The sequence below is a fragment of the Numenius arquata genome, chromosome 30 (genome assembly GCF_964106895.1).
Source record: "Numenius arquata chromosome 30, bNumArq3.hap1.1, whole genome shotgun sequence".
Classification (NCBI taxonomy): domain Eukaryota; kingdom Metazoa; phylum Chordata; class Aves; order Charadriiformes; family Scolopacidae; genus Numenius; species Numenius arquata.
In genome coordinates, this window is record NC_133605.1 from 307,319 (window position 1) to 330,146 (window position 22,828).

A 22,828-nucleotide genomic window follows, 5' to 3' on the forward strand; every position below is an offset into this window, starting at 1 on the left:
AAAGCTCTCAGTTGGCCTCTGCCTCCCTCACTCCTTCGAAGAGGGAGTGCAGGTACTGGCACACCCTTGTGCATTGGGCATGGTTTTATCTGACAAAGTCAACCACCAGGACTGGCCCCTGCTTCCAGCGTTCCCGTGAACCCTCTGCTGCAGAGCAGGGCTGACTCCTCGGCACCAGTGGGCAGAGGCCCAGCTCCTCATGGCACGTTCAACCAGCATGGTAGCAGAGCTTCAGCCATGGAGCTGAGGGAAGCTCTCCTAGAAAAGGAATACAGGGGGTAAGGCGTGTAGCAGGGAAGGGTCTGTAGCAAAAGGCTTTGGTTTTGCTGCTAAAAGTCTCCCATAACTTCTCAATGACTTTTCCTCCTTGCAGGGGTCTCCATGCCCAGAGGCAGCAAATGTCCAACAGCAGCTCCATCACCCAGTTCCTCCTCCTGGCATTTGCAGACACATGGGAGCTGCAGCTCTTGCACTTTGGGCTCTTCCTTGGCATCTACCTGGCTGCCCTCCTGGGAAACGCACTCATCATCACCGCCATCGCCTGTGACCACCGCCTCCACAGCCCCATGTACTTCTTCCTCCTCAACCTCTCCGTTCTTGACCTGGGCTCCATCTCCACCACTGTCCCCAAAGCCATGGCCAATTCCCTCTGGGATACCAGGGCAATTTCCTACTGGGGATGTGCTGCACAGCTATTTCTGTTTGTCTTCTTCATTGGTGCAGAGTACTCCCTTCTCACTGTCATGTCCTATGACCGCTACGTTGCCATCTGCCAACCCCTGCACTACGGGACCCTCCTGGGCAGCAGAGCTTGTGTCCACATGGCAGCAGCTGCCTGGGGCAGTGGGTTTCTCACTGCTCTCCTGCACACGGCCAATACATTTTCCCTACCCCTCTGCCAGGGCAATGTCCTGGACCAGTTCTTCTGTGAAGTTCCCGAGATCCTCAAGCTCTCCTGCTCACACTCCTACCTCAGGGAAGTTGGGCTTCTTGTGGTCAGTGTCTCTTTATCATTTGGGTGTTTTGTTTTCATTGTGGTGTCCTATGTGCAGATCTTCAGGGCCGTGCTGAGGATCCCCTCTGAGCAGGGACGGCACAAAGCCTTTTCCACGTGCCTCCCTCACCTGGCCGTGGTCTCCCTGTTTATCAGCACTGCAATCTTTGCCTACCTGAAGCCCCCCTCCATCTCCTCCCCATCCCTGAACTTGTGTGTGTCATTTCAGTACTCAGTGGTGGCTCCAGTACTGAACCCCCTCATCTACAGCATGAGGAACCAGGAGCTCAAGGATGCCCTAAGGAAACTGATGACATGTTCCTTTTCAGAAGCAGGAATGAACTTCCCATCTTCTTTTGCATGTCACTCATAATGTAACTCATTACACACCCAGACCTTTTTTGGTAGCTTTTTTGTTTTGGTTTATTTGGTTTTTAGCTTTTCTTGGTTGCATTAATGCTGTCTAAAAAAAAAAAAAAAAAGAAAACAAACAAAAAACCCAAAACAAAAACAAACAAAACCACCCCCAAAAATAAGTAAGTCTTTATCCTATTTTGCTGTGACTGTCTGACTGACTTGTGTGACCCAGAGCCTGTGTAAAGAAGGAGCTTTTCTCCCTTTGTGTTTAAACAAAATAAAGGACCCTGCACCGATGTGCTTCTCCAAGATCCTTTTTCTGAGATCTTCTCTTCTTGTCTGGACCAGCCAGGTCAGCTTCTGGTGTTTGATGTTTAGTAGTCAGTAGCCACCCTGAGCTGGGTCTTCCTCCCAGCCTGACCAGCGTAGCCCTGAGCACCACAGCCCACTTGCTCTGCAGAGCAGCACCACCAGCTCGGGGGCTGCGGGAAGCCTGGGGAGTGGGTGCAGGAATGGCTGGCCAGGCCAGCACAGATGAGGTCTCAAGGGAGAAGTCTCCTTGGGGAGAAGTGGTGTCCTGGGAGAAGAGCAGGGCACTGTGCGTGTCCAGGGGAGACATGGAAAGACAAACCGTTTGCTGTGAGTGGCAGCTCGGAGGCTGCCCTTTCCCTGGGGCAAAAGGAGCTGCCTGAAGATCTCCTGGGCCAATTCTCTCATGCGGTCCTGGGGAGCAAGTTTGGCAGCTGGGGCTGCAAGCTGCCCGGCGTGGAGATCTCCTCAGCATGCCTGATGGGTGAACATTCTCACTGGACTCCATTTCCTGCTGTGGGAACAGTCCCAATAGGGCTGGTCTGCTGGGCTCGGCTGGGGAGACGGCAGGGAGGTGACAAGATCCATGGAGGGGCTGGGCTGGCAAGTGCCCCCCAGGGGAACACCCCAGTGCATAGCTAAAGCGTGGGAGTGTGCAGGGTGGGAGCACACAGCAGCGTCCTCCCACAGCCAGGCTCCTGCGAGAGACATGACGGCCCAGCAGAGCAGGGTCTGGGCTGTGGCCGTGTTCCCTGGACACCCCGGGGAAGCTGCCCCAGGGCCCTCATCACAGACCGGCCAATGACAACCACCGTTTCCAGCACTGGCCTCTCACCCCAGCTCGGAGAGGTTGTTTGTCCCTCCACAGAGGAACATCTAATGATGAGGTCAGACTCCACCTTTGCATTGTGCAGGTGAGACCTAAGCACGCACTTCGTGTGTGTGTGGGGGGTAGATGGACCCCAGTGAGCACAAATGCCATCAGCTCTTCCTGGGGGTGCCATGAAGGCCTGTGGGACAGAGAGTGTCTGGAGGTCACTTCACTTGGAGAGTGAAGTGACCTGGAGAGTGTTTTCCCCTGGGAAAACACCTGGATGCAGCACTGGGATGTGCTCCCTGGAACCCAGGTCCATTCCTCATGGCGCGCGCAGAGCAGGGCGATACACCATGGGGCAGCAGTGCCTCCCAGCCTCAGGAGTGGCAGCAGGAGGTCAGAGGGACACTGGGACTGCTGCAGTGCTCTGCCTCTGCGTGTGCAAGGGAGGGACTCCTGTCTCTGATCACCCGCGTGTGTATGAGGAGTGCACAAGCTGTGAGCTGAACCTCACGAACGTGAGCCGAACCTTTGGTTTTCCTTTGCTCTCTTTCCGACTTCTAAGTTCCTCCCTTTCATCACCCTCTTACATTCCTCTCAGCTCTCCAAGCGGCTCCGGATTCCCCTCCTACAGGATGGGTGTCTTCAGTGTCACCAGGGGGGAAACCCTGGGTACGTCCCTCAATTACACTCACCACCTCACATGTCACCAGACACTGACTCCTGGAGCAGAAAGCTCCAGGCAGTGATGACAAGTAGGCAAAGGCAAGGTAAAGGTGGCTCTGATGCTGTGTAAAACCGGATGTGTTTTATCATGCCAAAGGGCCCAGCCCTGACCCTGGACAACAAGTGAACCACGAGCCAACAATGTGCCCTTGTGGCCAAGAATGCCAATGGTCTCCTGGGTCTCCATGCATTAAAAATAGCATGGCCAGCAGGTCGAGGGAGGTCATCCTCCCCCTCTACTCTGCCCTGGTGAGGCCACATCTGGAGTACTGGCTCCAGTTCTGGGCTCCCCACATCATGAAGGACAGGGAACCGCTGGAGAGAATCCAACAAAGGGTATGAAGATGATCAAGAGGCGAGGTGAGGCGGCGGCAGCAGCACCGGCAGCACCGGCAGCACCGGCGACGAGGACTGAGGTGAGCACGCGGGGAGGGTTGGATCGCGCTGTACGGAGGGGTTTCCAAGCTCAGGGACCCCCCACTCACAGCCCGAGCCCCAGCCGGAACCCGGAAGTCCGCGTCAGCCAATCAGGCGCGGAGGGGGCGCGGCCGCGGGGATTTAAACGCCGTCAGAGCAGACACTCGGTCGGTCGGCGAGGCGGCGGCAGCTGACCGGTCTGGCAGGCGGCGCGTGACACACAGGAAAAAAAAAAAAAAAAAAGTAGTCACTTGGCAGAAGAGATTTTTTTGAATCATGGTTGGAGCTCGGCCGAAGGCTATTAAAAAAACTGTGGGTACCCAAACTGAGGCCCTACACAAACATGCAGGCACCCAGGCAATTGGCTGCAGTGAGTGCTGGAACCTTGCAACAGAGGGTGGCAGAGACACCATCTGTGTTAGGTGTGAGCAGATCAGCGATCTGCTTAACATGGTGGCTGAACTAAGGGAAGAAGTCAGTAGACTAAGATCCATAAGGGAATGCGAACAAGAACTAGATGTGTGGTATCAGGCACTGCAGACCCCTGTAGCAGAGGGAGGTGACCAAAGGAAGAAGGAGGAATGGATACAAGTTAGAAGAGGCAAGGGAAAACCCTCACAGCCCGCCTCCTCTCTCCATTTACCCCTGTACAACAAGTATGGGACACTGGAGGTTGAGAGTGAGGCAAATGAGAAGGTAGAAGAAGCACCATCTGGGGAGTCACCTAAAGCAAATCAGTCTCCCCCTCGCATCAGAACCTCTACACTACAAAAAAAGAGGAAGGTTATTGTTATTGGTGACTCCCTTCTGAAGGGAACAGAGGGTCCCATATGTCGGCCGGATCCTTCCCACAGGGAAGTCTGCTGCCTCCCCGGGGCCCGCGTCAGAGATGTTACCAGAAGGCTGCCAAGTCTGGTACAGCCCTCTGACTACTATCCGTTAGTAGTTATTCAGGCGGGTAGCGATGAAGTCAACACTGGAAATTCAAAAACAATCAAAAAGGACTTTAAGAGACTGGGGAAACTGGTTGAGGGATCAGGGGCACAGATAATTTTCTCGTCAGTACCCTTAGTCGCAGGTAGGAATGCCGAGAGGAATAAAAAAATATGCATGATTAACAAGTGGCTCAGAAACTGGTGCCACCAACAAAATTTTGGGTTTTTTAATCTTGGGGAACTTTATACGGCACCAGGTCTCCTAGCAACGGATGGAATACATCTGTCTCAGAGGGGGAAAAAGATACTGGCATGTGAGTTGGCAGGGCTTGTTGAAAGGGCTTTAAACTAGGCTCGAAGGGGGAAGGGGTTAAACACGAGTCCAGCAGAAATAAGCCTAAGGAGAGCCTTCAGCCTGCCATCTCACGTGAAGTGGGAGATGCTGTAAATACTGTAACAAAGGCATGGTCTTGCAGAGAGGGACCGAGATCCCCTGAGACAATAGGGGACAGAAGTGTATTTGGCACAAAACATGTTGGGAGATCAGTGGAGTGCCCCTCTAAGAAGGAGACACAGCCAGCAGACCGACTAAAGTGTCTCTACACCAACGCACGCAGCATGGGAAACAAACAGGATGAGTTGGAAGCCATCCTGCTACAAGAAAGCTACGACATAGTAGCCATTACGGAAACTTGGTGGGATGAGTCCTACGACTGGAGTGTGGCCATTGATGGCTACAAACTATTCAGAAGGGACAGGAGAGGAAGAAGGGGTGGAGGTGTTGCCCTCTATGTGAAGAAATGGCTAGAGTGTGAAGAGTTGTTGCTAAAGAATAGCCATGAGCAGGTAGAAAGCTTGTGGGTAGGAATTAGAGATCGGGACAACAAAGGCAACCTTGTGGTAGGAGTCTACTACAGGCCTCCTGACCAGGCAGAGCCTGTCGACGATGCCTTCTTACTCCAGCTGGAAGAGGCATCACGATCACAGGCTCTCATCCTGCTGGGTGACTTTAACCACCCTGACATCTGTTGGAAAAGCAACACGGCTGGCTGCAGGCACTCCAGGAAGCTTCTAGAGTGCCTAGACGACAACTTCTTGAGACAAGAAATCACCAGCCCTACTCGAGGAGATGCATTGTTGGACTTGTTGGTCACAAATGCAAGTGAGGCCATCAGGGATATCAAAGTTGAAGGCAGTCTGGGCTGCAGTGATCATGCTCTAGTGCAGTTCACTCTCTTAAGAATTTTGAAGCCCAAGAGGAACACCATCAGGACGCTAAATTTTAAGAAAGCGAACTTCCAACTCTTCAAAGAGTTAGTAAATAGGACCCCATGGGAAACTGCCCTTAGGGACAAGGGAGCAGAACAAAGCTGGCAGATCTTTAAGGATGCTCTCCATAGAGCACAAAAGATCTCAATCCCAACATGTAGGAAATTGGGTAAGGAAGGCAAGAAACCACCATGGTTGAGCCGGGACCTGCTGGTCAAACTAAGGGGTAAGATGGGGCTACACAGGAAATGGAAGAAGGGACAGGCAACCTGGGAAGAGTATAGGGATGTTGCCCGGCTGTGTAGGAATGAGGTCAGGGAGGCCAAGGCACAGCTAGAATTGGACTTGGCAAGGGACATAAAGAAAAACAAGAAAGGCTTCTACAGGTACATTAACCAGAAAAGGAAGGTTAAAGAAAATGTACCCCCCCTAATGAGCAGCAATGGGGAACTTGTATCAATGGAGGAAGAGAAGGTAGAAGTTCTCAATAATTTTTTTGCCTCAGTCTTCACTGGCAACCCCTCTCCTCCTAGCTCTTGTATTGATGGCCCACAAGTTGAGGATCCAGGTGACAAAGTCCATCCCACTATAACTGAAGGCATGGTACGTGATCACCTAAGGAATCTAAAGACATACAAGTCCATGGGACCTGATGAAATCCATCCCAGAGTCCTGAAGGAACTGGCTGATGAAGTTGCAAAACCACTTTCCATGATATTCGAAAAGTCATGGCAGTCAGGTGAAGTTCCTGCAGACTGGAAGAAAGGAAACACCACACCCATTTTTAAAAAGGGAAGAAAGGAGGACCCTGGGAACTACCGACCTGTCAGCCTCACCTCTGTGCCTGGGAAGATCATGGAACAGATCCTTCTGGATGCCATGCTTGGGCACATGGAGGACAGGGGGATGATTCAGGACAGCCAACATGGCTTTACTAGGGGCAAGTCCTGCCTGACTAACCTAGTGGCCTTCTATGATGAAGTGACTAGGTCAGTAGACAAGGGGCGACCTATGGATGTAATCTATCTGGACTTCTGTAAGGCCTTTGACACAGTTCCTCACAACATTCTACTTGCCAAATTGGAGGGATACGGATTTGATGGGTGGACGGTTCGGTGGATAACGAATTGGCTGAATGGTCGCACCCAGAGGGTGGTACTCAATGGCTTTAAGTCCAGATGGAGAGCAGTGACTAGTGGTGTCCCTCAAGGGTCCGTCCTGGGACCAGTACTGTTTAACATTTTTATCAAAGACATAGACAGAGGGATTGAGAGCACCATCAGCAAGTTTGCAGATGACACCAAGCTGTGTGGTGTTGTCGATACACCGGAGGGACGGGATGTCATTCAGAGGGACCTGGACAGGCTGGAGAGGTGGGCCCAGATGAACCTCATGAGGTTCAACAAAAGCAAGTGCAGGATTCTGCACCTGGGAAGAAACAATCCTCGGTATAAATACAGACTGGGGGATGAGGTATTAGAAAGCAGCCCTGAGGAAAGGGACTTGGGGGTGCTGATGGACGAGAAGCTGGACATGAGCAGGCAATGTGCTCTCACAGCCCAGAAGGCCGATCACATCCTGGGCTGCATCAAAAGAAGTGTTGCCAGCAGATCCAGAGAGGTGATTCTGCCACTTTACTCTGCTCTGGTGAGACCTCACCTGGAGTACTGTGTCCAGGTCTGGAGCCCTCAATATAGAAAGGACATGGACCTGATGGAGCGGGTCCAGAGGAGGGCCACCAAAATGATCAGGGGGCTGGAGCACCTCTCCTATGAGGACAGACTGAGGGAGCTGGGGTTGTTTAGCTTGGAGAAAAGGAGGCTCCGGGGAGACCTCATAGCGGCCTTCCAGTACCTGAGGGGGGGCCTACAGGAAGGCTGGGGAGGGTCTGTTTACAAAGGCCTGCAGCGACAGGACGAGGGGCAATGGTTTTAAGCTGGAGAAGGGGAGATTTAGATTGGATATTAGGAAAAAATTCTTTACCATGAGGGTGGTGGAACACTGGAACAGGTTGCCCAGGGAGGTGGTTGAGGCCCCTTCCCTTGAGATATTCAAGGTGAAGCTCGACGAGGCCCTGGGCAACCTGGTCTAGTTGGGGGTGTCCCTGCTGACTGCGGGGAGGTCGGACTAGATGACCTTTGGAGGTCCCTTCCGGCCTGGACCAATCTATGAATCTATGAATCTAAGAGACTGAAGCATCTCTCTGATGAGGAAAGGCTGAGAGACCTGGAGAGGCTCCCAGGCTGTTCAGCCTGGAGAAGAGCAGACTGAGAGGGTACCTCATCAATGCTTATAAATATCTAGAGGGTGGGTGGCAAGAGGATGGGGCCGGACTCTTTAGCGGTGCCCAGTGACAGGACAAGGGGCCACAAGCACAGACTGGAGCACAGAAAAGTCTATCTCAACATGAGCAAAAACTTCTTTACTTGGAGCGTGACAGAGGCCTGGATCAGGCTGCCCAGAGAGGTTGTTGAGTGTCCTTCTCTGGAGATATTCAACACCTGCCTGGATGCATCCCTGTCCAACCTACTTTAGGTGACCCAGCTTTGGCAAGGAGGGTTGGACTTAGATGATCTGTGAAGTTCCCTTCCAGCCCCTTCCATTCTGTGCTTCTGTGACCCCAGAACTTGGGGAGATCCTGTCCCTTACACATTGCTCAGGGCTTTTCCTGGAGCAGTGTAATGTGGAGACATTCAATTCCAAGTTCAGGACTATGGCATAACACCTCCCAGGCTCTCGGGTGGAGAGAAGGAACCCATGAGGCCCTAGTGCTGGAAGGGCAAGGTGTTTCCTGGTTGGTCTTGGTGAAACAGACTGACAAAAATCCACTGACAAAAGTGAACTTCCGAGAAGGTAATGACGACCTATTTTAAAGCAGAGAAGTGCGTTTTGTTTTCTTCTTGAGCTGTGCTTTCCTTTAGGTGGTGGTTTGGGTTTTTTTTGGCAGTTAAGAAACATTCTTCTGTGTCTGCGTGCAGCTTGTTCTCCAAGTGAACTGGTGGAAACTGGTGCTGAGGGACTGAAACCTGCAGCCACAGACTTCAGAGGAGAAAGCTCAGACTTGAACAAGGCTGCTCCCAGGTGGCTGATGAGCAGAGTGTGGGTTGGGGGTTGGGACAGAGACTGCCTATAGAGTGTCTGACATAAAGGGTCTTGGCTTCCCTACCCATTGAGCCCCCATTTGGAGATGTTTGGTTTCAACACCATTTGGAGACTGATGGTACCACTTAATGCGTAAACAGAAAAAAGAAGAAAAGTGGAAGAAAAAGAATCCTTTCTTATTTTTTTTTGTTTTGAAATATTTCCACTTCTGAAATCTCTCTAATTTACCAGGTAAGAACTGAGGAATTCGGAAAATTATGCCCAGAGACATGGCTCCTTAGTGAGTTTTGGTGTTAATGAGCCCTCTGGTGCCAAGTTCCTGAACTACAGCTACTGAAAGAAGTTGGAATTGTTCTGAGAAGTCGGCAGCAATTCTCCAGGTTTCTGAGAGTGTTTGTGAGCCTCGCTGGGGATCATCACTGAGGAGACCATGGAGGGGATGATGAGAAAAGGAACCACCCTTGTGGCTGGTGAAGCAGGAAGTCAGAGGCACTGGTTACAGATTGAAAATCAAATGTGGAGATGGCTGTGAAAGCCCTTGATGTGTTTCATCAATCAGATGTGCAAGCCTTGTCCCCCATCTCCTGGGAATGGGGATCCTTTCCCTCATGGGATGCTCAGGGCTCCTCCTGGGGGCAGGGAGATGTGGGGGGGTGCGATGCTGAGTGCAGGACAGCAGTAGGGCTCCTCCTGGGCTCTACGGAGTGAGTGGGTGGGTGAAGAGGTTGGAGCTGTAGGGATCTGGTTTCCTCTGAGGGACCTCAGTGGAAGAGACAGCAGCCATAGTCGAAAGGACAAGGATTTCAGTTCACTTGGGCTGTCCCAGCCCCCACAAAGGGGCCATCCCCACCACAGGCTGTCCTGCACTCTCCAATGCCAGTGACTATTTCTCTGCAGATTTTAACCACTGCCCACTGCTTCCCCACCTCACTCTGACCCCATGAGGTCTCAAGCTTTACTGATGACTCTTTGTCCTCACTGAGTATTAGTTCAAACACAAAACTGTGAGTTTTTCAGTTTTTGCAAATGGCTGTGAGTTGCCAATAACCTGCGCAGCTTCTTCCAAAACCCTGCTAATGCTCCTCAGCCACCAAAGATGGCCCATCCTGTAGATTCATTTGAATCCTCTATTTAGATCCATAACCCAGCACTGAAGAGCACATTCTCCTTCCTCTGCTCCCTCACAAAGGAAACTCAACCTATTTCACTTCAGATATTTCATTTCTTCTTCCTGCCTTTGGAGCACTCACAGCTGCACCCACACTGCTCTCCCCCTGCACGCCCACGGGTCTCACAAACCCTTCCATTTCCCCTGCAGTGATGGGACCTCAGCCCAGGAGTTCTGTGCTGAGTCCAGGCTTGTGGATCTTTCCTGAGGTCCATCCAAGCGTGGGGAGTGAAGGAAGAAAAGAGCAAGGTCAGCTCATGGGGCGTGACTGAGCACAGCCACCCCGTGCCCTGGACATTCCCCACCTGCCAGGCTGAGCCCTGCACACAGGATGGAAACATCTGTTCTCACCCCTGCTTTGCAGAGGAGGCGCCTTCCTTCCTGCCATCTTCCCAGGACAATCCTCTTCCTCAACCTCCACCTACAGACATCAGCTATTTTCCATTGATGGTTTCGTACATGGTTTTAAGGATTGGCTGAAGCCGTCAATCACCCTCTTGTTTCTCACTGACATCCCCCGGCCCTCTCTCCCAGACCTACACATGGCCAGTCACTCCTGCCCAGGGCCACACACACTTCAGAGAAAGCCTTGAATATTTTAGATCTTCCAGGTGCTTTTTATGATATTCCTTGCTGTGCCCATAGCTCATGGTGAGCTCTCCTGGCCATGACAGGGACTTTTTGAGCATCTCTTGTGAAGCAGTTGGGTTTTTTTATAATCGTCTGTGCAGAAGGAGCAGTCACAGAAAATCCCCAAATGTATCCAGACAGATGCCGAGTGAAGTGCCAGTAAGGACCAGGGGAGCTCCCTCCATGCCTGTGGCATCCCGGCACAGAGACCGTCCTGAGAGGGTGATCCAGCCTCTGCCACTCTCAGGAGAGGGAAATGAGCAGTGACCATGGCACCTGGGGACACAAAGGGTGGCTTTTGCAAGACCACCCTTCCTCTGAACCTCATTGGATATGTACTTCAGGGTGAACTTTCATGCCTGATATGACAAATACTGGTTCCATTGGCATCGCCCAGAGTTTTTACTACAAAAGCAGACCGCTATTTTTTTATTCTTTTTTTTTTAGTAGATGCTGCCACCTTTAGGGAAACACCTGAGCTTCCCAAATCCCATGAGTGTGCTCAAACCACCCTTCCCTTGGGCTCTGGCATGTCTTTTCTTGAGATGCAAACCTGGTGGGTCTTCTGCTGACAGCGTATCACTAACCTCCTGACCTTCTCTCCCACACCTACACATAGCCAATCACTCTTCAAAGGAGACCTTCAGAATTTTTGGTCTTTCAGGTGCTTCTTATAATCTTCCTTGCTTACTCCAAGTGATACTGAGCTTCCTGGCCATAACAGGGTCTTTTTGGCCATCTCTTAGGAAATGGTTGTCTTTTTATGATCAGTAGTCACAGAAAAGTACTAAATGTATCCCAACAGATGCCGAGTGAAGCGCCAGTACCACAGGAGCTCCACCCTTTCCTCTGGAATCCTGGCAAGGAGACTGTCCTGAGAAGGGGATCCAGACTCTTCTACCCTCTGGAGAGCGAAATCAGCAGTGACCATGACACCTGGGGACACAAAGGGTGCTCAAAGCAGGGTCAGATCTCAATACCCAGGGCTCTGTTCCGCATGTCTTGTCAGCTTTCCAGGACAGAGCCGGTGCAGCCTCCTGGGAAACAGCCTCTAGTGCTCGACTATCCTCATGCTGGAAAAGTTTCTCCCTATATCTGTCCTGACTCCTTGTGTCTTCTTCCACGGACGAGAGCCTGACACAGTCTTCTCGGGAACTGTGCAATGGTGCTCCGTGTTCCCCACAAGATCTTCTCTTCCCCAGGATGAACAAGCCCAACTCTCAAAGCCTCTTCTCACAGTACAAGTTCTCCCACTCTGCTGAACACTGTGGTCCTCCTCTGACCTGGCTCCAGTTCTTTAAGGTCTCTCTGGCATTGTGCCATGTCAAAACCCTGGAAAATATTCTGGATATGGTCTACAAAATGCTGAGGAGACTGGCTTTGCTCTGGCTTATACAGCCCAGGATGCTGTTGGCCGCCTTTCCTGATTGCTCATCTTTTAGCTAATGTAACCCAAGGACCACCAAAGCTTTTCCCGCTGAGCTCTCTTGGTCCTTTGGGACAGCCACCATGTGTCTGCTCTCCTCAGTGTGGTTTCTCCTACAAATGGTACGAACACACTCTTCCTTTCTGGGTCATTAAAAACCCATTCAAAAGTGCAGGTTGTGGTAGAGTGCCCTGCAGGACCCTGCCAGCTGCTGGCCTCCAGGCAGAGTACATTGACCGCATCCCTCTAAGGTCAACAGCCCGGCTTGTTTTTTACCCATCTACTTATCCACCGATGCAGACCATAATATCCTGTCTTGGACACAAGAATGGTGTGGGCGAAGATGCTGAAAGCCTTGCTGACCTCAAGATAAAGGAGCACCATTGCTCTCCCCATGGCTAGCCGTCCTGTCCTTTCATCCCAGAAAGCGCAGAGGGTGGTGAGACACAATGTACCCAGGGTAAATCCAGCCCCTGGGTATGGTATCCGAGTGAAGAACTTGTGGGGCACAGCCTTTAGTTCCCCTGCTCTGCCATTGTCCATTTGTTAAAAGTGCCTGCAGCATTTGGGTGCTGCCAGTCGTCAGGGAGTTCCCCCAGTCTCCATCACCTCTCCAAGATGATGGAGAATGGCCTCACTGCCCGCTCAGGTCCCTGGGATAACGCTACGCCTGTCCCATAGATTGGGAAGGGCTGCGTTAGTTCAAGTGACCCCCTGACTTGGTCCCCTTCCACTGCTGCTTGTTCTCCTCCAGATTCCTGCCTCGAGTCACAGAGGCCTGGGAGACCTTGCTGGGGAAGACGGAGGAGAGGAGGACATAGGGAATCTCACATCTGTCTGCACCTCCTCTTACTGAATCTGGGAACTACCGACCTGTCAGCCTCACCTCTGTGCCTGGGAAGATCATGGAACAGATCCTTCTGGATGCCATGCTTGGGCACATGGAGGACAGGGGGATGATTCAGGACAGCCAACATGGCTTTACTAGGGGCAAGTCCTGCCTGACTAACCTAGTGGCCTTCTATGATGAAGTGACTAGGTCAGTAGACAAGGGGCGACCTATGGATGTAATCTATCTGGACTTCTGTAAGGCCTTTGACACAGTTCCTCACAACATTCTACTTGCCAAATTGGAGGGATACGGATTTGATGGGTGGACGGTTCGGTGGATAACGAATTGGCTGAATGGTCGCACCCAGAGGGTGGTACTCAATGGCTTTAAGTCCAGATGGAGAGCAGTGACTAGTGGTGTCCCTCAAGGGTCCGTCCTGGGACCAGTACTGTTTAACATTTTTATCAAAGACATAGACAGAGGGATTGAGAGCACCATCAGCAAGTTTGCAGATGACACCAAGCTGTGTGGTGTTGTCGATACACCGGAGGGACGGGATGTCATTCAGAGGGACCTGGACAGGCTGGAGAGGTGGGCCCAGATGAACCTCATGAGGTTCAACAAAAGCAAGTGCAGGATTCTGCACCTGGGAAGAAACAATCCTCGGTATAAATACAGACTGGGGGATGAGGTATTAGAAAGCAGCCCTGAGGAAAGGGACTTGGGGGTGCTGATGGACGAGAAGCTGGACATGAGCAGGCAATGTGCTCTCACAGCCCAGAAGGCCGATCACATCCTGGGCTGCATCAAAAGAAGTGTTGCCAGCAGATCCAGAGAGGTGATTCTGCCACTTTACTCTGCTCTGGTGAGACCTCACCTGGAGTACTGTGTCCAGGTCTGGAGCCCTCAATATAGAAAGGACATGGACCTGATGGAGCGGGTCCAGAGGAGGGCCACCAAAATGATCAGGGGGCTGGAGCACCTCTCCTATGAGGACAGACTGAGGGAGCTGGGGTTGTTTAGCTTGGAGAAAAGGAGGCTCCGGGGAGACCTCATAGCGGCCTTCCAGTACCTGAGGGGGGGCCTACAGGAAGGCTGGGGAGGGTCTGTTTACAAAGGCCTGCAGCGACAGGACGAGGGGCAATGGTTTTAAGCTGGAGAAGGGGAGATTTAGATTGGATATTAGGAAAAAATTCTTTACCATGAGGGTGGTGGAACACTGGAACAGGTTGCCCAGGGAGGTGGTTGAGGCCCCTTCCCTTGAGATATTCAAGGTGAAGCTCGACGAGGCCCTGGGCAACCTGGTCTAGTTGGGGGTGTCCCTGCTGACTGCGGGGAGGTCGGACTAGATGACCTTTGGAGGTCCCTTCCGGCCTGGACCAATCTATGAATCTATGAATCTATGAATCCAGTAGGTAAATTACTGGCCACATGGGATCTTTGTTTCTTCAACTGTTCCTGAAGAAGAAAACACTCTCAATGGTGTCCTTGAATTGCCTTTCAAGTTTAGACTGAGGTGTGATCTGGACCATTGCTGTGCTTGGAGGATTCTCTCCTTGAACACCAGCTGTACTGACCCCTACCAGCACGCCTGGGCAGGTTATTCCATCAGTGTCACAGCTCTGCCTCTGACATTAACGGCTCCTGCTCATCCTGTCTATGCCCCTGCTTGAGGACGTTGCCACACAATTGGGTTGAAGCAACAGCTGTAGAACTTGGCCAGCTCATATTTGCCATCGGTGGAACCAAGTGTGTGCAAAGGCTTTGCTTCGGAGCAGAGAGATGGCTCAGACAAAAGAGAGCTGCGTATCTGTCCAGCCCCAGGTCTAAATACCCAGGATGAAATGGCCAAATTCACTCAATGAAACACATCCTCCCAGCTTGGAGAATTTAGATCATGCCCTGTCACCTTCCTGATGTCCTGCCTCAATATGGGACCAAAAAAAAAAAGTGATTCTTATGCCCAACTCTTTCTCATGACACTGCAAGAAAGAAGTGTCTCTCCCCAGCTGAGGGAGGGAACTTCAGGGATGACTTCAGCCTGTTTCACAGCCGGTTCCCCTGGACCCCAGGGACACCTCCAGGGAGCCCAGATGGGGCAGAGGAAGCGCTGCCTTGGGCTGTTGCTCTGCTGCTGAGCTGGGCCGGGCTCCTGGGATGAAGGGAGCTCCTGGCCATGGGGCAGCGCGGCAGAGAGACAGCTCTGCCCAGGAGCAGCTCCTCTGCCAAGCGCAGCAGGGCTGAGGGCACTGCCTGCAGGCACCGAGGGGAGAGGAGCGAGGCAGAGGCAGGTCAAAGACAACGAGTAGTGGGAAGTCTTTGAGCTGAGACCTCACTGGGGGAGAGATCTTCACAGCCCTCTACACGTTAAGTCTCTGGACAGAGAGCAATGTAGCTTGTGCTCCTGGAAGAATCTCCAAAAGCTGGCATATCCCACAGCCTGTGGGATCTTTCAGGAGCACTCCCCTAGTTTTTCTACTGCAGGGAAGGAGGAGGATGTGCTGCAGAGCAGGGCTTCCCTGCTGCACCATCAGAGGGACAGAGCATGAAGGCTGCTTTTGCCAGGGACGGCTGTAGGGGTGTGAAGCTGGGAGTGCATCCAGGGGTGCCCAGGGCTGTCCTGCAGAGTAGGGTCCCTGCACCCCAGAGGGCTGTGTGCTGGGGCAGGGACTCTGCCGCCTGCCAGGGTCAGCTCTCAGCCTGACCAGAGATCTCCCCACGGAGCTTCTGCGGGGAGAAGATGTGGGTGAAAATAGCAATTACTGATAGGGGAGGCTCCTGCTGCTGAGAGTTTGCTGTGTCGGTTAGGGCTGGTCACAGCTCAAGATCTCCTCCGGGCATTCCTGAGGGCACTTTTCAAGACGGAGTTCCCTGGAAGTGAAATGTCTCTCTTTCAAGATCTATCATCTTGGCTGGCTTGGTGGGCAGTGGAAAATTTACAAGGGGATTTTTCAATTGAAAGGTCAAAGGAGGGATTTCTCTATAGATTAGGAGCTTTCCTGAGTCTGTTTTTACAGTTTCCAGTTTTTCATTTTTTTACAGACAGCAGAAGCATCCCCTTTCCAGTCTCATCAGTGTTTGTGGGACCTGCTCTTCAGCCCCCGCACACACGGAGAGGCTGCAGGGCAGAGCTGGGCACACAGGGGCTGGGCTGTGGTCTGTGAGACCTGGCAAGGAAGAGCCGTGGGGCCAGAGAAGCAGCTCCTGGCAGGGAGAGCTCCAGGCAGTAGAGATGGGCAGGGAAGGAGGGACCTGCTACTGGAAACCCTGTTACAGGGGGCACGTGGGCACCTCCCAGCAACCCCTGCAGTGCAGATGCCTTCCTTGGGCAATCCAGCCCAGCCCTAGGACCTCGTGGCCATGGTGTCTCAGGTGGGAGTCAGCTCTGTGTCCAGCAGAGCAGCAGAAGAGGCAAAGGGCAACCCTTCTGCAATGTGCCCGTTTCTTGTGACCAGAAATCAGCACTAGGGCAACTGTCCTGCATTATCACTGTCTGGGAGGTGACAGGCACAGCTGGGAAAGGGTAATGCTGTCCTGAGTGCCCAATGGCCTCTCCCCTTCCCTCTGTCAGACAGAACCTCACAGTATTTTTTAATATTTTCTCTACTGGAATGCCTTAAAGTTATCTTTTTATTGCCATCAGACTCCCTGGGGATGGGAATTTCAGCTGCAGAGTCACACACTGATCCTGTTCATCCATTCCTGCAGGTGTGTCCATGGGAAGAAGGGTCCCAGCTTTCCTCTAAGCTGTGGGGCTGTGGGCAGTGCAGCCTGTGGGGCTGGCGAATGAGTCAGTTTTCTCTTACTGAGATGCCAACCTTAGGACAATGGGGTGTCTCGTCTCACTGGGGTGTCCATCCAAGCTGTGAGCTCTCCTCCAGGATGCAAACCTGTCCCACAGCAGCACTGTGTTATCTGAAAGCCCCACGGAGAAACACAGAGACTCTGTGACGGAGGAAATGCTGTTGGGCTGGTGAAATGAGCCCTGTGTGTCCTTGGCTAGAAGTGGGGTGCTGAGACCTTGGGAAAGGGTGAGACATTTAGGGGTCTGCAATGGACCCCTCTGCTCTCAGCACTGTCTGGTGCCTTTTCAGGGTAACATGGGAGTGTGATCACCATCCACCTCAGAAAGTTGGAAGCCTAAACCATCTGAGAACAAGACAGAGAGAAAAACCAGCTCTGCACTGAGCCACAGGCAGTGCTCTTGCCTCGCCGGACTCACTCTGTTCTCCCTGAGTGCAGCAGAAATGCTGAGAGTTTCTGACATCCAAGAACACTCCCCAGGTGAGATGGGGGGAGCTGTGAGAAACCCCAGAACTCTGAAACTGCCTTCTATTGTCTCAGTTGCTTCTCACTGGGAGTGCAGATGCTGACAAGCCCTTTTTCATTAGTACCAACTTCATCCAAGGAAGTCAAGCACCAGGACTGGCCCCTGCCCTCACGGTTCCCATTAACCCACTGCTGCAGAGCAGCGCTGTCTCCTCGGCAGCCGGGGGGCAGAGACCCTGCTCCTCATGACAAACTCAACCAGTGTCGACCGAGCTCATGGAATGGAGATGAGGAAGGTCTCTTAGAAAAAGGAAAGGGTGTGTGTGCAGCATGGGCAGAATCCATGGGAAAAGGATTTGAATTTGTTTAGTGAATTCTTGAGTAATTTACTGTATTTTCATCCTCTAACAGGTCCCCATGCCCAGAAGCAGCAAATGTCCAACAGCAGCTCCATCACCCAGTTCCTCCTCCTGGCATTCGCAGACACATGGGAGCTGCAGCTCTTGCACTTCGGGCTCTTCCTGGGCATCTACCTGGCTGCCCTCCTGGGAAACGCACTCATCATCACCGCCATCGCCTGTGACCACCGCCTCCACACTCCCATGTACTTCTTCCTCCTCAACCTCTCTGTTCTTGACCTGGGATCCATCTCTACCACTGTCCCTAAATCCATGGCCAATTCCCTGTTTGACACCAGGGCCATCACCTACTGGGGATGTGCTGCACAGCTATTTCTGTTTGTCTTCTTTATCACAGCAGAGTTTTCTCTTCTCACTGTCATGGCCTACGACCGCTATGTTGCCATCTGCCAACCCCTGCACTACGGGACCCTCCTGGGAAGCAGAGCTTGTGTCCACATGGCAGCAGCTGCCTGGGGCAGTGGGTTTCTCAATGCTCTCCTGCACACGGCCAATACATTTTCCCTACCCCTCTGCCAGGGCAATGTCCTGGACCGTTTCTTCTGTGAAGTCCCCCAGATCCTCAAACTTGCCTGCTCACAGTCCGACCTCAGGGGAGTTGGGCTTGTCATATTTAGTGCTTTTGTATTTTGGTTGTGCTTTTTTTTCATTGTGGTGTCCTATGTGCAGATCTTCAGGGCCGTGCTGAGGATCCCCTCTGAGCAGGGACGGCACAAAGCCTTTTCCACGTGCCTCCCTCACCTGGCCGTGGTCTCCCTGTTTATCACCACTGGCTTCTTTGCCTACCTGAAGACCCCCTCCATCTCCTCCTCACGCCTGGATCTGGTGGTGTCATTTCTGTACTTGGTGGTGCCTCCAGCAGTGAACTCCCTCATCTACAGCATGAGGAACCAGGAGCTCAAGGAGTCCATCAGGAAATTTATTTCAGGGATGGTTCTTAATAGCAAGAAATTTCCCATCACTCTTCAGAAATGACTCTCATGGTTCCCTGTTGCAGTACTGTCCTTTGTTTGCGATTTTGTCATTTTTGTTATCATTATCTCTATTGTTATTTCCTACAGGAATGTTTGAATCCTTCTTAGGTCTCTGGAGAACACTCTCATAGTTTCTCTGAAACGAAGTGGAATCATCCCAGTGCACTGATTGATGTTTGGGCTCTTCTTCCAAAGCTCATGTCATGAGTGGTGTGTTCATCTCTGCAGCACTTACCCATGGGCACACACCCCCGCGGTCCCTCCAGTGTGGGCCTGAGTTTTGGGTGTGCTCAGGTGTCCTACACAGTCTCAGAGCTGTTACCCACTTGGCAACTTCAGCCTTGGGTCTCTCCACATCCTGGTTTCCTCCTCTTTCAGCCAGCCCCACTTGGCATTGGCCAGCAAAGCATGTAGGTACATCCACACACACACAGACCCACACTAGTGAGGAGCTCACACAGCAAATCGCCAGAAGCAGAGTTTAATAAGAAGGCAGGACACACCGGGGGATCAGGCACAGGTTTTGGACAGAACAGCACCGAGCAGCCCCTCCCAAACTGCAGCTGGTCATAGCATCATAGAATCATAGAATTGTCCAGGTTGGAAGGGGCCTTTAAGATCATCTAGGCCAACCATCAACCTAACTCTGATAAAAACCATCACTAAACCATGTCACTAAGCTCTATATCAACCTGTCTTTTAACTAGCTCCAGGGATGGTGCCTCAACCACTTCCCTGGGAAGCCCATTCCAAAGCTTAATAACCCTTTCAGTGTCAATTTTTTTCCTAACACCCAATCTGAACCTCCCCTGGCACAACTTGAGGCCATTTCCTCTTGTCCTATCACCTAGGGAGAAGAGACCAAGCCCCACCTCTCTACACCCTCCTTTCAGGTAGTTGCAGAGAGTGATAAGGTGTCCCATCAGCCTTCTCTTCTCCAGGCTGAACAAGCCCAGCTTCCTCAGTCGATCCTCAGAAGACTTATTCTCCAGACCCCTCACCAGCTCTGTTGCCTTTCTCTGGACCCACTTCAGCACCTCAATGTCTTTTTTGTGGTGAGGGGCTCAAAACTGGACACAGCACTCGAGGTGGGGCCTTGCCAGTGCTGGGTACAGGGGGACGATCACCTCCCGAGTCCTACTCACCACGATGTTCCTGACACAGGCCAGGATGCTGTTGGGCTTCTTGGCCACCTGGGCACACTGCTGGCTCATGTTCAGCCACTGTCGACCAACACCTCCAGGTCCTTTTCTGCCAGACATCTCCAGCCGCTCTGCCCCCAGCCTGTAGCGTCCATGGGGTTGTGACACAAGTGCAGGACCCGGCACTTGGCCTTGTTGAAGCTCATCCCCTTGGCCTCGGCCCATTGATCCAGCCTGTCCACCCTCCAGCAGATGAACACTGCCACCCAACTTGGTGTCCTCTGTGAACTCACAGAGGGTGCACTCGATGCCTTCGTCTAGATCATTGATAAAAGTGTGTAAGAGAACTGGCCCCGATACTGACCCCTGGGGGACACCACTCATGACTGGCCATGAACTGGAATGAACTCCATTCACCATCGCTCTCTGGGCCCCTCCCTCCATCGAGGGAGGTCCCAGTTAACTGCAGGTTAGCAAATGTGACGCCCATTTACAAGAAGGGCCAGAATGAGGCTCCGGGGAACTACAGGCCTGTCAGTCTGACCTCGGTGCCAGGGAAGATTATGGAACAGATCATCTTGAGTGGCATCACGTGACACATACTGGAGGACCAGGACATCGGGACAATCTAGCATGGGTGTATCAAAGGCCGGTCCTGCTTGACAAACCTGATCTCCTTCTATGACAATGTGATCCCTCCCCAATGTGAGAGATGTGGAGGTTGGAGGCCATCTTGGGCTTAGCGATCATAAAATGGTCAAGTTTTCAATTCTTAGCGAGGTAAGGAAGGGGGTGAGCAAAACCTCCGCCTTGGACTTCCGGAGGGCGGACTTTAGCCTGTTCCCTGGTTGGGAGGGTCCCTTGGGAGATAATCCTGCAGAGAAAAGGGGTCCAGGAGGGCTGGACGCTCTTCAAGAAGGAAATCCTAAAGGCCCAGGAGTGGGCTGTCCCCATGAGGCACAAAATTAAAGGGCGGGGAAAATGGCCAGCCTGGATGAACAAAGAACTTTTGATGGGACTTAGGGAAAAAAGGAGGGTTTACCACCTTTGGATGAAGAAGAGACGTTTAGATGTGGTGTTGCGGAATATGATATAGGGAAGAACTTTGTAGTGTAGGGTAGATGGTTGGACTCGATGATCCCAAGGGTCTCTTCCAACCTGGATGATTCTATGATTCTATGATTCTATGAAGGGAATAATGACAGGACCAGAGGAAATGGTCTGGTTGCAGCAGGGGAGGTTTAGGTTAGATATTAGGAAGAATTACTTTACTGAGAGAGTGGTCAGGCACTGGAACAGCCTGCCCAGGGAGGTGGTGGAGTCACCATCCCTGGAGGTATTTAAGCAATGTCTAGACATGGCACTTCAGGACCTGCTCTAGTGCTCGAGATTGTTGGTTTCTGTCTGTTTGAGGGTGGGGTGAGGTGTTGTTTGGGCATTTAGTTTGGTTTGGTTTTGGTGTTGGTGTTCTGGGACTTTTTTTTTTTTTTTTTTTTTTGTTGGTTGGACTCGATGATCTCAAAGGTCTCATCCAACCAAAAATATTCTGTGATTCTGTGACCCGCTTGGTGGATGACGGAAAGGTTGTGGATGTTGTTTCCCTGGACTTTAGTAAAGCCTTTGACATCGTCTCCCACAGCATTCTCCTGAAGGAACTGCTGCTTTTGGCTTGCATGGGTGTATGCTTTGCTGGGAAAAAACCTGGCTGGAGGGTGTGGCCCAGAGAGTGGTGGTGAATGGAGTTCAATCCAGTTGGTGGCTGGTCACGAGTGGTGTTCCCCAGGGCTTGGTACTGGGGCCAGTTCACTTTAATATCCTTATCAGTGATGTGGATAAAAGGATCAACTGCACCCTCAGTAAGGTTGCAGATGACACCAAGTTGGGTGGAAGTGTTGATCTGCTGGAGGTTAGGCTGTCTCTACAGAAGGATCTGGGCAGGCTGGATCAATGGTCTGAGGCCAATGGTATGAGGTTCAACAAGGCCAAGTCCCAAGTCCTGCACTTGGGTCACAGCAACCCCATGGATGCCACAAGAGGCAGGAAGAGTGGCTGGAGCTGCCCCGCGGAAAAGGACCTGGGGGTGTTTGCCAACAGCCGGCTGGATATGAGCCAGCAGTGTGCCAAGGTGGCCAAGGAGGCCAACAGAACCCTGCCTGTATCAGGAACAGTGTGACCAGCAGGACTAGGGAAGTGATTGTCTCTCCTGTGCTCAGAACTGGTGAGGCCCCATCTTGAGTGCTATGTCCAGGTTCGGGATCCTCACTATGAGAAAGACGTGGAGGTCCTGGAGCATTCCCAAAGATCAACAAAGCTGATGAAGGGTCTGAAGAACAAGTCTTGTGAGGAGCGGCTGATGGAACTGGGGTTGTTCAGCCTGGAGAAAAGGAGGCTGAGCACCTTGTCACTCTCTATAACTACTGAAAGGAGGTGATAGCGAGGTTGGTGTTAGTCTCCCTTCCCAAGTAAGTAGTGTTAGGACACGAGGAAATGGCTGCAAGTTACACGAGGGGAGATATAGATTGCATATTAGAAAAAATTTCTTCACTGAAGAGTTTGTCAAGCGCTGGAACAGGCTGCCCAGGGAAGTGGCTGAGACACCATCCCTGGAGGTGTTTATAAGATGTGTAGATGGGGCACATAGGGATGTAGTTTAGGTGTGGACATGGGAGTGTGAGGGACTCAATGACCGTAAAGGTCCTTTCCATCCTAAATGATTCTATGAGTCTACAATTCTTTTGAACCTTGGGACTTGGTTTCATCCTCACCCCTTCTTTGGGAGGCCAGGAGGTGTCACAGAATTTTCCTGCCCTGGGCACTGCTCACCCCCACATCCCACTGCCCCCAGGAAGAGCCCTGAGCCACAAGTGAGGGGCAGGATCTGCCTTGCCAGGGCCTGGGGGTGAGGGCTTGGCCTTTCTGCTTCCTCAGACAAAGCCAGGCTTTCCTCAGCATTACAGCCACCTGAACTCTGCCTTTGCCTACCTGCAATCACAGCCTCCAATTATCTGCTCTAACGAGTCCCCAGGGAGCCTTTGTCAGTAACTG

At 52.1% G+C, this 22,828-nt stretch overlaps 2 protein-coding genes across 2 annotated transcripts; both read left to right on the plus strand.

The window, feature by feature from the left end:
* Positions 1–398: 398 nt before the first annotated feature.
* On the plus strand, positions 399–1,367 carry LOC141476355 (olfactory receptor 14C36-like). The gene has a single exon (XM_074165027.1). It carries the CDS (start codon positions 399–401, stop codon positions 1,365–1,367), a length of 969 nt encoding a protein of 322 aa, XP_074021128.1.
* A 16,291-nt stretch (positions 1,368–17,658) lies between these two features.
* On the plus strand, positions 17,659–18,642 carry LOC141476387 (olfactory receptor 14J1-like). The gene has a single exon (XM_074165064.1). It carries the CDS (start codon positions 17,683–17,685, stop codon positions 18,640–18,642), a length of 960 nt encoding a protein of 319 aa, XP_074021165.1. The 5' UTR covers positions 17,659–17,682.
* The last annotated feature ends 4,186 nt before the right edge of the window (positions 18,643–22,828 follow it).

What these genes read in the sequence shown, in the direction of transcription:
- LOC141476355 (XM_074165027.1), top strand. Translation starts at nt 399, where the DNA reads ATGTCCAACAGCAGCTCCATCACCCAGTTCCTCCTCCTGGCATTTGCA.
- LOC141476387 (XM_074165064.1), top strand. Translation starts at nt 17,683, where the DNA reads ATGTCCAACAGCAGCTCCATCACCCAGTTCCTCCTCCTGGCATTCGCA.